The sequence below is a fragment of the Populus euphratica genome, unplaced genomic scaffold, assembly GCF_000495115.2.
Source record: "Populus euphratica unplaced genomic scaffold, PopEup_1.0 scaffold124.1, whole genome shotgun sequence".
Taxonomy (NCBI): domain Eukaryota; kingdom Viridiplantae; phylum Streptophyta; class Magnoliopsida; order Malpighiales; family Salicaceae; genus Populus; species Populus euphratica.
Window position 1 is genome coordinate 347,029 of NW_011500013.1, and position 13,362 is coordinate 360,390.

The 13,362-nt window shown below is 35.5% G+C and overlaps 1 protein-coding gene across 1 annotated transcript; it reads left to right on the top strand.

Annotated features, from left to right (window-relative positions):
- Window positions 1–199: 199 nt before the first annotated feature.
- LOC105141565 (ubiquitin carboxyl-terminal hydrolase 12) lies at window positions 200–11,624 on the top strand. The gene is made up of 32 exons (XM_011048812.1): window positions 200–401; window positions 623–686; window positions 830–977; window positions 1,093–1,250; window positions 1,884–2,149; window positions 2,241–2,459; window positions 2,533–2,641; window positions 2,720–2,835; window positions 3,444–3,542; window positions 3,704–3,813; window positions 4,620–4,694; window positions 4,916–4,994; window positions 5,089–5,235; window positions 5,354–5,434; window positions 5,547–5,666; window positions 5,760–5,882; window positions 6,289–6,366; window positions 6,459–6,547; window positions 6,642–6,750; window positions 6,945–7,013; window positions 7,092–7,202; window positions 7,423–7,478; window positions 7,576–7,753; window positions 7,846–7,947; window positions 8,044–8,115; window positions 8,393–8,458; window positions 8,685–8,750; window positions 10,019–10,105; window positions 10,211–10,327; window positions 10,502–10,576; window positions 10,708–10,794; window positions 11,022–11,624. Exons 1-32 carry the CDS (start codon window positions 372–374, stop codon window positions 11,061–11,063), a joined length of 3,348 nt encoding a protein of 1,115 aa, XP_011047114.1. The 5' UTR covers window positions 200–371; the 3' UTR covers window positions 11,064–11,624.
- The last annotated feature ends 1,738 nt before the right edge of the window (window positions 11,625–13,362 follow it).

Below are 13,362 nucleotides of genomic sequence, written 5' to 3' on the forward strand. Positions count from 1 at the left end.
AATCACTAACACCCCCAAACGCACGTGATCCCCCCGGATCAAAACTGGCACGTCAAGAGTCCGTACATCACTTAACTCCTATATCCACGTGTCACACTTCCATTGGTTTATCTTCTCCCTGTCTCCACGCCAGCCACAATAACACTCCTCTCTTTCCCACACTACCCCGGCTTGTTTTCCATAATCACATAAATAGCCTTCGAGCACCAACAAGGCCCCTGCTGCTCTTTCTCTCTCTAGCCACTGCCTTTGCGAGTGTCTCATCTGGCTACACTCAGAAAAGTCCCGCTTTCGCTTCTTCTTCTCATTGTCTCCTCCCGATTTCATTCTCACCTCTCTGATTCGCTCGATCTTACGGTCCATATCCACCCATGACTATGATGACTCCTTCACCGTTGGATGTATTCTCTTCCTATCTCATTCTCTCTCGCATGCCATTCAAATTTTATATTTTGCATTTATTTTTAATGTTTAGTTCTTGGATCTTTTACTGTTTCTGATTAATGTAAAATCGAGAGTTTTCTGAATTGGAATTGAAACTGACTTTGATTTTTGTATTTTTTGATTTAGTTTAATCAAAGCTAGGGTTTATTGATTGTATTTTTTTCTTTTGAATTTAAAGCAAGAAGACGAGGAGATGCTCGTACCGCATTCAGATTTAGTTGAAGGCCCACAACCAGTAGAAGGTTAGAGAGTTCAATCTGTTTTTTTTTTTTCTAATTCGTATGGTGTGATCGAACGGATCTTCTGCCAGACTGTATTATATCGATTGATTTGTCAGGGTTTGGTAATTTGTATGGTGATTGTTGTTTTTTTGATGTGGTGGTAGTGGCACAAGTGGAGCAAACGAGTACGGTGGAAAATCAGCCAGTGGAGGATCCCCCGTCCATGAAATTTACGTGGACTATTGAGAATTTTACTAGGTTGAACACAAAGAAGCATTATTCTGATATATTTATTGTTGGCAGTTACAAATGGTAGGTGGATAAACCGTGAAGTTTATCTGTTTGATCAGTTGGAATTTTTTACGAGTTGCAATTTGTAGTGTGCGGATTGGTTTGTGGTTAATCTCATTTGGTATGTTTTTAACAGGCGAGTACTGATCTTCCCTAAAGGAAACAATGTGGACCACTTGTCGATGTATTTGGATGTTGCCGATTCTACGACTTTGCCATATGGATGGAGTAGATATGCGCAATTCAGCTTGGCTGTGGTCAATCAAATTCATAACAAGTACTCAATTAGAAAGGGTATCTTCTTTGATGTTACGATTTAATGGCACTTTTTGTTAATGTAACTTTTGTTTTTCTTAATTTATTAATAAATTTTGTTTGGATCAATTTGTTATTGAATTGTCATGTGGATTGCTTGCTTGAGCTCGTTACCATATTTCCTGTTGAGCATATGTTCATTCTAATCAATAATTGATTGGCAGTTTGATATCTTTTATGATTTTTATATATGTAATATCAATATTTGCCTATTTTATAATCTTGTGACTTTCTAGACATATTGCCAATGATTGTTTATTTCACAAGTGTATTGAAAGAAAAGTGAGGGCACCAATGTGGTGCTGTATATGCACAAGGTTAGAATTCTGCTTACACAAGCTCGATTATGAACGCTACAATAAACCACCAACAGAGTTTGGAAACCTTGTCATTGTGACCATTTGCCAATAATATGATCAATTACTTGACTATCTTGTCCTTTGAGGGTTTGTGCTGTTTGGTAACTTTATTGTTTTTCTTTGCTGAATGTAGCAATATCTCGTTTTTGTTCTTAAACATGCTAGCATGGTAACTCCATATATTGTGATCTTTAAAAGCAGTCAAAGTAACTTCATATATACTCTGTTCTCTTTTAAAAATAAACATTTGCAGACACACAACATCAGTTCAATGCAAGAGAGAGTGACTGGGGTTTTACATCTTTCATGCCTCTGAGTGAACTTTATGATCCCAGTAGAGGATATCTAGTGAATGATACAGTTGTTATCGAAGCTGAAGTTGCTGTCCGTAAGCTTCTAGATTATTGGTCCTATGACTCGAAGAAGGAGACAGGCTATGTAGGACTGAAGAACCAGGGAGCAACATGTTACATGAACTCTCTCCTACAGACTCAGTACCATATTCCTTACTTCCGAAAGGTTAGCACATTCTCAGTTTTTCTAAGCTCTTCTTGACTTGTGTTAACACATTATTGAAATGGAATTGCCTCATTCTGAATTTTTTTTTCAGGCTGTGTACCACATGCCAACAACTGAGAATGACATGCCTACAGGAAGCATTCCATTGGCCCTGCAGAGTTTATTCTATAAGCTTCAATATAATGATACCAGTGTTGCAACAAAGGAACTGACCAAATCTTTTGGCTGGGATACATATGATTCCTTCATGCAACATGACGTGCAAGAGCTTAACAGGGTCCTGTGTGAGAAGCTAGAGGATAAAATGAAGGTATTGAACATCCAACAGTTTTGAGACATGTTTTCAGTAAGTTAAGTTTCCAACTTCTTTTCTGCTGGTACAGGGGACTGTTGTGGAGGGGACTATACAGCAGTTGTTTGAGGGTCATCATATGAACTACATTGAGTGCATCAATGTGGACTACAAATCTACAAGGAAGGAGTCATTTTACGGTACTATTTGGTCAGCATTTAAATATTATGTGTAATGATGTTCCCCTAAGGCACTGATGTGTGGGTATTACATGGCAGATCTCCAGCTTGATGTGAAAGGTTGTCGAGATGTTTATGCTTCTTTTGACAAATATGTGGAAGTTGAACGACTTGAGGGTGATAACAAATACCATGCTGAAGAACATGGTTTGCAGGTCAGTTAAAGCTAGTGAATAGAGCCAGATTATGAGATTGGTTTAAGCCAGCATGAAATATATACACCAGCTCACGCAACTCTTGCATCACACTCATACACATCAAAATATGGAAGCCAGTGCTACATAGCATCTCAGGGTGCCTTTTAAAAAAAGGAGCTCATTTATTAGGCTTTTGTGAAATGCCTGAAGATCAATTATGTGTTCCAAGTCCTGAGCACTCTTCATATCTGGTGGAATTTTTTTTGTCATATCATAACTTTGCTGAAATTTATGGTTTCATATCTGAAAATGAGCTGCATGTTCTATTGGTGTCATCAAAAGAGAGATGGTTCCTGAATTCCTAGTCAAATTGTGTGGATCATGGTCAGACCTCTGTAAAATATATTTTAGGTAGTTTGAGGAGTTCCCCATAGAAGTGGTGAACTTTATTCCAGCTTCTTTCTAAACTATGTCAGTTACAATGAGACCATTCTGTTGGAATATGGGCTATGAACATGCTTTTTTGTTGGTACTCCATGATTCTTTTCTACTAAAACCCTTTATTTTAGATCAGCTCCTACGACTATTCTTCTCATGGCATGTGCTTGAACTTGGATTTGTTTCAGGATGCAAAGAAGGGTGTCTTATTTATTGACTTCCCCCCTGTTCTTCAACTTCAATTAAAGCGTTTTGAATATGATTTTATGCGTGACACCATGGTGAAGGTCAGTATTTGTAACTGGTTTGTATGCTATATATGTTATCATGGGATTGTGCCGTGTTGTTTTGAGCTGGAATATTTTAATAACTAGTGGATTGATTGATGGACAAATTGCTACTTAAGCCAAAATATGTCTGTGTCTACTTATTGATTTTGCTTTTGTAGATTAATGATCGCTATGAATTTCCTCTTCAACTTGACCTGGATAGGGAGAATGGCAAATATTTGTCACCTGATGCAGACAGGAGTGTTCGCAATCTATACACACTTCACAGGTAACTATCATGTGGTGCTTTTGCTTCCTAGATCTGAACATTGTATTGCAATAAATTTTATCACAAACCTTGATAAGCTTCTTCTTGCCCGTTTGGGAGTGCTTTTCAAAACTGCTTCCGAAAAAAATTGAATTTTTTTTTTGCATTGAATTAATATATTTTTGATATTTTCAAATCATTTTGATGTGCTAATCTCAAAAACGATTTTTAAAAAATAAAAAAACATTATTGGCATACTTTTCTGAGTGAAAAGCAAACACAACCACACTTTCAAACACGCTCTTCTCACCATCTTGATTCATGGATTTTTTTCATGCTTGATATGACTGCATTTAGCTGACTGGAACTGTCTTTCTTGCTTCCCAAGACTGCATAGTTTGTAAAGTAAAACAAAAATTTTAACTTTTTATTGTAATTTAAACTAATAATATAATCATCACTATCAGAAACCATTACAAGTTCCAAACAAAAAGAAATGTTGAGTTGCTGCACTGTTTGAACCATTTTCATGAGATTGTTGATCTCCTGAAACCCCCCCCCCCCCCCCAACATATCTGCATAAATAATCGTTGTTGTAATGCGATAGCAGCATGTGATGTGCATGACTTGCTTGAGTAGCCTCTAGGAATGAAAGACAACTCTATGAGCTTGTGTGGATAAAAGATAGACATGTTGGAGAAACATGAACTGCAAGCACCTGATATAAATCGTACATATTTCTGTGTAGCTTTGTAATTATGTTTGGTTCTAGGAATAAGTTTGTTAAAATGCTGACATCTCCAATATATTTTTGTTTTCCCTTGCAGCGTTTTGGTTCATAGTGGAGGGGTGCATGGTGGACATTATTATGCTTTTATCAGGCCGACCCTCTCTGATCAGTGGTATGTTTGTATACCTTGGGCTTGCTCATGCACACATAATGCGGTCAAATGTGATAACATCAATGCTAGGAAAAAGAACCTTTAACAACTTATGCTCGTATATGAGTATAGTAGTCTCCTTAGCCTGCGCCATAACATTTTACCTGTGACTGAATAGTTATACTTTTGCTGAGATTTCATCTATTTTTCACACCATAATATACTTAATTTTCTTGTTTTAGGTTCAAATTTGATGATGAACGGGTGACAAAAGAAGATATGAAGAGGGCATTAGAAGAACAGTATGGTGGTGAGGAAGAGGTAATGGTTCTCAAACATTTCTGTAAATGCTGTCAGTGGTACACGTGATTGATGGTGAACTGAATTTGTGCTCTTGTTCTGCTATGTCTAACAGCTACCTCAGACCAATCCTGGCTTTAACAATACTCCATTTAAATTCACAAAATACTCAAATGCATACATGCTTGTGTATATACGGGAAAGTGAAAAGGACAAGATAATTTGTAATGTTGATGAGAAAGATATTGCTGAACATTTGAGGGTAAACTACTTTGCTTTACTCATCATTGCAAGAAGTTCTGCAAATTTAGTTATGTTATCTGAGAATGTCCACTTGGCAATGAAGACTGATCATGTTTTCATTGAACATCTCATTCCAGATAAGGCTGAAGAAAGAACAAGAAGAAAAAGAAGACAAGAGAGGATATAAAGCACAAGCTCACCTTTACACAATTATAAAGGTTTTTATTTCTCACCTTTAATTTTTATGATAGTGTATTTTTAGTGATGACTATAATCTAACTCAAGGGATGCTTGTAAGTCATAAATAAAGCAATTTATTACTGCATATAGGTCGCACGAGATGAGGACCTTAAAGAGCAAATTGGAAAGGATATTTATTTTGACCTTGTGGATCATGACAAAGTCCATAACTTCCGAATTCAGAAACAGATGCAGTTTAGTCTTTTTAAGGTACTAAATGGGTGTAAATTGATAAGCATTTTGACATTGTAGATGATGAAATGGTCCATAGTTTTCATTGTCTAATGTTGAGCTGGATTACAGGAGGAGGTTGCTAAAGAGTTTGGTATACCAGTACAATTTCAGCGGTTTTGGATATGGGCAAAGCGCCAAAACCACACTTATAGGCCAAATCGATCATTGACACCCCAGGAAGAAGCACAATCAGTAACTACCACTTATTTTCAAAATTAATTTTAATGAGCTGTGATAGCGTAGTGGTTGAGTGACTTGTATCTCTGTTACATTTGGATGATTATTTATGCTCCAAGTAAGAACAGACATGGGATAAGGTTTTGGGAATTGTTTAGACATGGTGATCTGGGATGCCTTCTTTAGTTTTTGCCAGCTATGGCCATGTGCTTTCATAGTACACACTTTTGGGTTGGCAATCCCAGTATCTGGCCTTCATTTTGTAACTGCCAGCATTGAAACTTTGTGACCATGACTATGGAATGATACTATTGCTTTGATCACATTGAAATGCTTATTTAACTTGCACCGTGGCGCCTTAAAATGTTTTTGGAGATTATTGTGTAATCTAATTTTGATGATAGCCATTTTGTTGTTGAAGGTTGGACAGCTGAGAGAGGTGTCAAATAAGACGCATAATGCTGAATTAAAATTGTTCTTGGAAATTGAGCTTGGACTGGTACTGTTTCTAATCAATGATGAAATTTAATATCTGCACTTGTATTTCTGTCCAGAAATATTATTCTTCTACTGAGTGTTGCAACATCTCAGGATTTACGTCCCATTGCGCCACCTGAAAAAACTAAAGAAGATATTCTGCTTTTCTTCAAGCTTTATGACCCTGAAAAACAAGAATTGCGGTACTTAATAATCTTTTCACTTGTTTTGTTGTCCTATTTTTGTTCACTGCATACCTGATGCTCTCTGACACTACAACTTATTCCATGATTCCAGATATGTTGGTAGGCTTTTCGTGAAGAGTTCTGGCAAGCCAATAGAAATTCTAGCAAAGCTCAATCAAATGGCTGGCTTTCCACCTGATGAAGAGATTGAACTTTATGAGGTTTGTCTCTATCGAGTATGCTTCATCTCGTACCAGCTATATACTTGTCTTCTATTATAGTTGGCTACCATAATTAGTCAGTCAAGAAAGGTGACTTCACCATACCACCAAACCTATGGCGCAAGTTAATTCAATATTCATTAGCAGATATTGTCTTCTTAGCAGAAGGATTTTATTTAATGTGTGCTGTTCAGGAAATCAAGTTCGAGCCTTGTGTCATGTGTGAACATCTTGATAATAGGGCCTCATTTCAAACAAGTCAGGTATGTGCTTCTTTATTGATGCTGGAATGTTATGAGATTATCAGATTGGCAACTGACATTTTGCTACTTTATTCACAGATCGAAGATGGGGACATAATATGCTTTCAGAAATCTCCTCCTCTTGAAAAGGAAGAAGACTGTCGATATCCAGATGTGCCTTCATATTTGGAATATGTGCACAATCGACAGGTACTTTTTTCTTGAAATGAGATTTTCCAGGCATCTCACTTTCTTTTTATGGTTGAAATATAGAGATAGTGGCAGAGATTAGGCTCAAGAGTGGTGCCATTTATGTTCCCTAGTTTTTTATTCCCTAGTTAGAGTATATAGAATAATTCAATTTCATTAAAGCTTTCTCCTGATTTGTCAATTATAAACTCAGTTCTTTTTGCTGTTTGATTCTTTATAGATAGTTCATTTCCGATCTCTGGAAAAGCCAAAGGAGGATGATTTTTGTCTAGAGTTGTAAGTACACATATCCCACGTTACGTTTTATGCTCAATCGAGAAGTCTCTGGTGCTGTCAAATAGACACTCATAATCTACTCTTGATGTGTTTATAGGTCAAAGGTACATACTTATGACGATGTTGTCGAAAGAGTGGCCTGCCAAATTGGCTTGGATGATCCATCCAAAATCAGGTTGACATCCCACAACTGCTACTCTCAGCAGCCTAAGCCGCAGCCAATTAAATATCGAGGAGTGGAGCATCTATCAGATATGTTAGTTCACTACAATCAGGTATCTATTACATGGGTTGAAGTCTTGGTCTATATACTGTTAATGAAATTATAAAATGTGACTAATAATTTTTCCCCCCCTTTTTTCTCTAGACTTCTGATATCTTGTATTATGAAGTTCTGGATATTCCTCTTCCAGAATTGCAAGGCCTAAAAAATTTGAAAGTTGCTTTCCATCATGCTACTAAAGACGAAGTAAAGTGTGAAATCTTTGACTATCTTACTTACGTGCCTTATCTTATCAATCATCCTCAAGTGTCTTTCTTCTAATCTTATTGCAACTGTTTTTAGGTGGTAATTCATAACATTAGATTGCCTAAACAAAGCACCGTGGGAGATGTAATTAATGAACTTAAAACAAAGGTGAGAAATTTTAAACTCTAACCTCTTAGCTGTTGTTATGTGAAGCATATTTTATATGTGCCTGCTTGATCTGGACAGTGATTTATAATACCCAAGATGAAAAACTGATTTCCCTCTTAGATAGTGGTTTTGTAGCTAGTTTCTTCTTAATCTTTTTCTTTGAAGCATGGCTCTTACATTACTGTACTTCTTTATTGTGTTATTTTAACTTCTTACAGTATATTTACTTTTCATTGCACATGATGAATTTGCTAATGCTTGGTTCTTACTGAAACAGGTAGAATTGTCTCACCCAAATGCTGAACTTCGACTGCTTGAAGTTTTCTATCACAAGATTTATAAGGTACTCACTGGTTTTGGTTAGCAAATAAGACATTGACTTAAACACCGAAGTTTTGTTTGCTGTCAAATAATAAATATCCTTCTAGGTTAAATACTGATGATAATGTGCTGGACAATGTGCAGTGATGGTGCATACTTGTTCTGTGAAACCTGATCCATAAGTTTCAATCTTTTTAATCTAATGATTGGATTTCCTGCAACATCATTTTGCCATCTTGTCACTGCAGATCTTTCCACCCAATGAAAAAATCGAGAATATAAATGATCAGTATTGGACGTTACGGGCAGAGGAGGCAAGTCCATTTCTCCTTTTCTCCCTTTCTTTTCTAGGAAATATCTTGAATGTGTCTGCCTCTATAATCTCTACTACCTTTCTATGATTTTGTAAATGAAAAGCATCATGGTTAAGCTGTGGATGAAGTTGGACTGGACCCTAAAATGTGAGGGCATAGGGCATGAATGTGTAAAAGCATGTATGCCTGTGGGTGTGCAGTGTGTAATGGTTTTGAGAGTGTACTAATATGAACTACTACAGGTGTGTGTACCAAATAAAGGGTGAATGGGATGTTTTGCCATTGTACTTCAATTTTTCTCAGGTTTTTTCACTTTTATATATTTTTTTTTGGTGGATTCTGTCCTTTTATCTATATTCCTGTTAAGGTATGTGCCCTTCCCATTAAACTTTGTTAATTTGTGTGACACATGTCAAGTTTTGATTCATTGAACCATAATAATTTGACTCGTGGAAATTAAGAAAAAACTTTGGAAAAAAAACCCAAACCTGATTTTTTACCTATTTGTTAATAACTCTTGTCAAGTTTACATATTTGGGTTCAGATTTGTTTTTTGTTTTTTGTTTTCACTTTTTCTGATCGCTTTTCTTAATTTCTACCTGTCAATTTATTATGGTTCAGTGAATAGACTTGTGGCACACAAACTAACAGAATTGGATGGAAGGGCAAATATTCCTTAACAAAAGTACAAGTAAAGGGGTAGAATCTGTAAAAAAAGTACATGAGCAAGAACCATAAAAAAAAACATGAGTATAGTGGCAAAACGTGCATTTACCTGCCAAATAAAATTGTAAGCTTCTATTAAGAATACACCATTGTCATGCGCCCGTGCCAAAAATTTCACAAAGGATGTGTGAAATGGCAATTAGTAATCAGTGCCCCATGCTTGCATAATATGTTTCTGGAAACTGTCTCTTGAAATTTATTAAAATGAAAAATATGATCTTTTTAAATTTCTGCTGAACTTTTAACTTCCAGATAGATTATTATGAAATATATTATTGTGGCTTAAGTATTTTTTGTTATTAAATACATCAAATGCTTATTTAGTAGAATATTTGAATGTTGAAGGTTATTGAGTAGCTAATTTTTGCAAATAGCCTGGGGCATGATTAGTGAGTACCCTTCTGAACTAGCAAGTGTCCGTTAACCTAGGCCAATGGACAGGCAGTATAATGTATACTTTCAGCTAGTTAAGAATCCTGTACACTCCTGTCACAAGATCGTGTATCAATAATGAACCCCTCTCTCTTTTTCTAATTCAACAGATCCCTGAGGAAGAAAAAAATCTCGGTCCCCAAGATCGCCTGATTCACGTGTATCACTTCACAAAAGAGTCTGGACAGAATCAAATGGTATGGTTTATAGATACTTTAACCACAAGCTTTCTATCTAATGGCTGTTATATAATAGAGAGGTTTCCAGGTTCTTACATGCTACTACATTTGTGTCCTCAACAGCAAGTACAGAATTTTGGTGAACCCTTTTTCTTGGTCATCCATGAAGGTGAAACTTTAGCTCAAGTTAAAATGCGCATACAAAAGAAACTGCAGGTCCCTGACGAGGAGTTTGCAAAGGTATTTTATTTGCACTGTTTGGTCATGGAAACAATCACATAAGCCTCCCCTCTTGACACTGTAACAATTATCATGCATTGTATTGTAAAGTTTAGCTTTTGCTTTCTTCAGGACGTGTTTATATGTCAAGCATGAATCAGTTCCTCATTAACCCTCTTTCTTTTGGTTTCTCAGTGGAAATTTGCATTTCTGTCGCTGGGTCGTCCAGAGTATTTGCAGGATTCTGATGTTGTGTTCACCCGCTTTCAGGTGCTGTTACAAGTCTTTTTCTCCTCCCTTGTGAACTTCCATTTTTTCATAGCATTTTCTAGAAAATTGGACATTATTGGTGCTCTTTTCTTTTATGGTATGTGCATTTAGTATTTTTCCCTTTCTTTCAGAGAAGAGATGTTTATGGCGCTTGGGAGCAGTACCTTGGCTTGGAGCACCCTGATAATACTCCTAAAAGGTCTTATGCAGTCAATCAGGTTTGTGTTACTCATACAACTACAATTACATCTATGGGTTTGCTAAGACTGCCTCCTTAATTGACTACTATTTTAGCAAGGACTCAGAGATCAGTTCTTATTCTTATGGAATGCTAGAATCATTCAGTTTTGTCAATATACATCGTGTTAGCGCTTCCCTAGTTTTTTCTGTTCATCTTGTGAAACTATGAAGTTAGTTTTCATTGATTGGTCTCAAAATGTTGCAGAACCGCCATACGTTTGAGAAGCCAGTTAAAATATACAATTAGGGAAGAGCTGATTACCCTCCACCTGCACATAAAGCCGAGTAGGACATCTCATGCTACAATATAGAGGATGAGAAAAGTGGTACATTGAAGGGAGAAGACAATGAAGCTTGAATTAAAGTAATTTCTGTAGGATTTGATAATTGGTTTTGTAGGGTATATGTCTCTCTGATGCAATCCGGGGTAGGTGGAAGATCACCCTTATGTAGTTTTTTGTTATTGTTGATATGCCCTGCTTGAGCTCCTCTCTTTTCTAGCCTTTCTCCTAATGAAGACACCTCCTTGCTTTAAAGGGTTGGTTTCTTACTCTTTACCATATAAAGGTCCAGGGTAATTTTAGCAGTACATAAGAAGATTTTGACTAGGGGGATGCATACCGGGTATAGTTGGCCGAGTTTGTCATTTGATTCTTTGTTTTTCTTTGTGTTGGGGGATGGGCTTGTAAAATGGTTGCTTTACATTTCCGAGCTTAGCTGGTGTAGAAGAAACGTCTGCTGTGCAACTCAGGTTGGTTTTATAGCACCTTTGTTAATTAATATAAGTGTTGGTTCACATTTGTTTCCGGAAGGCTTTTGCTGCTGTGCAAAATCTCTTATTGGGTCAAGACTTGAGAATTTTTCTCTCCTAGAAGTCTCTATCGAAGGCACAGGTGAGCCCTATCTTGGGTCTTTACCGACCACTATAATGGTCTTCCGCTGGGAGGTAATGGGATGTCGTTTTATTCCGTGGCCTGTGGGCCGTGGATCGTCATGAACTCACATTCAAAGCGGTGAATCTCGCAATCCTTTTCTTTCCTTATGGTGGTGTTCGATCTCACCAAGTTACTGCAACAAATGAGGAATGATATCGGTCGGCGGGTTAGCTTGGATAGATGAACCCCAGCGCTAACTCTTAAGTCTTGCTTGCAGTTTGTTGACAGACAATTTCAAAATATGGTTGCATATATGCTGGCAAGGTTATGGCGTTGCAATATGCATCTTTTTCTTTGCCATCAGGGCAGGATGCCAGATTTATATCGTATTCTGAAGTTCTTCAAAAGTGAAGATGGATTAACCGAGCCTTCCCCATACTAACCCCATGATTAGATTTTCAAGATGGCCAATCACACGTACATGGGATTGGTTGTCCTGAGTCCAAGCTAGACAGAGAGAGAGCTTTGCTTGTTGTGTTACGATAGCGAAGAAGAGTGAGTGGATGGATGTTTCTTATCGCTTTTATAGAAAGACTATCTTTGCCTGGGTTGCCCAGTTGTGTTCAAGTTTTTATTTTTTGATAAAAAAATATTCAAGCGTTCAAAATTTATTTTTTAATAATAAAATAAAATTTATCTTGAACTTAAAATATGGTATATATTAAATGGTATTTTTAAAAAATATTGATACAGTATTAAATTAGAATTTTTTTTTCAAATATTAATATGAAGACATATTAAATAGATTAAGGTTAGCCAATTAAATTTGTGTGTTGGGTAATGATATCAAGATAATTCTATAGAAAATAAACTATAATAAATTAAAAAAACTAATTTTTAATTAACTTAATATTGTCTAAAAAATTAAAAATAACAATAAAATCTATTAAAGTTAATTTGGATTAGCTTACCAAATTCGTGATTCAAGTAGTCAAGATATTGAGATAATTGTATAAAAATTAAATTCGTGATTCAAGTCAAGATATTGAGATAATTGTATAAAAATTAAATTTATAAAATTATAAAATTCAATTTTGAAGTAATTTATTATTGAAAGATGAAATAAAAAAATTAATTAAAAAAATAATTTGAAAAAACAGTCAAAGTTAATTTAAATTAACTTGTTAGACTCGTGATCTGAGTCGTGAGATTGAAATAATTTTATAAAAAGTAAATGAAAAAAATTATAAAGTTTATTTTTAAAAGATTAATTAATTTAAATTAACTTGTTAGATTCGTGATCAGAGTTATGAGACTGAAATAATTTTATAAAAAATTTGAAAAAATAATCAAAGTTAATTTAAATTAACTTGTTAGACTCGTGATCTGAGTCGTGAGATTGAAATAATTTTATAAAAAGTAAATGAAAAAAATTATAAAGTTTATTTTTAAAAGATTAATTAATTTAAATTAACTTGTTAGATTCGTGATCAGAGTTATGAGACTGAAATAATTTTATAAAAAATAAATGAAAAAATTATAAAACTTATTTTCAACATATTCAATGTTAAAGGTTATATATATAAAAGAACCCTTAAGACTTTTCTGCATAAAATAAATTAAAAAAAAATTATGAAGCTCAACTCTTATTAAATTTAATAAACCTAATAT

Excerpts from the sequence above, each read along its gene's own strand:
- LOC105141565 (XM_011048812.1), top strand. The coding sequence starts at position 372 with ATGACTATGATGACTCCTTCACCGTTGGAT. Across the intron at positions 2,836-3,443 it reads CTGAAGAACATGGTTTGCAG|GATGCAAAGAAGGGTGTCTT; the intron begins GTCAGTTAAAGC and ends GATTTGTTTCAG. Across the intron at positions 5,667-5,759 it reads TGCAGTTTAGTCTTTTTAAG|GAGGAGGTTGCTAAAGAGTT; the intron begins GTACTAAATGGG and ends GCTGGATTACAG.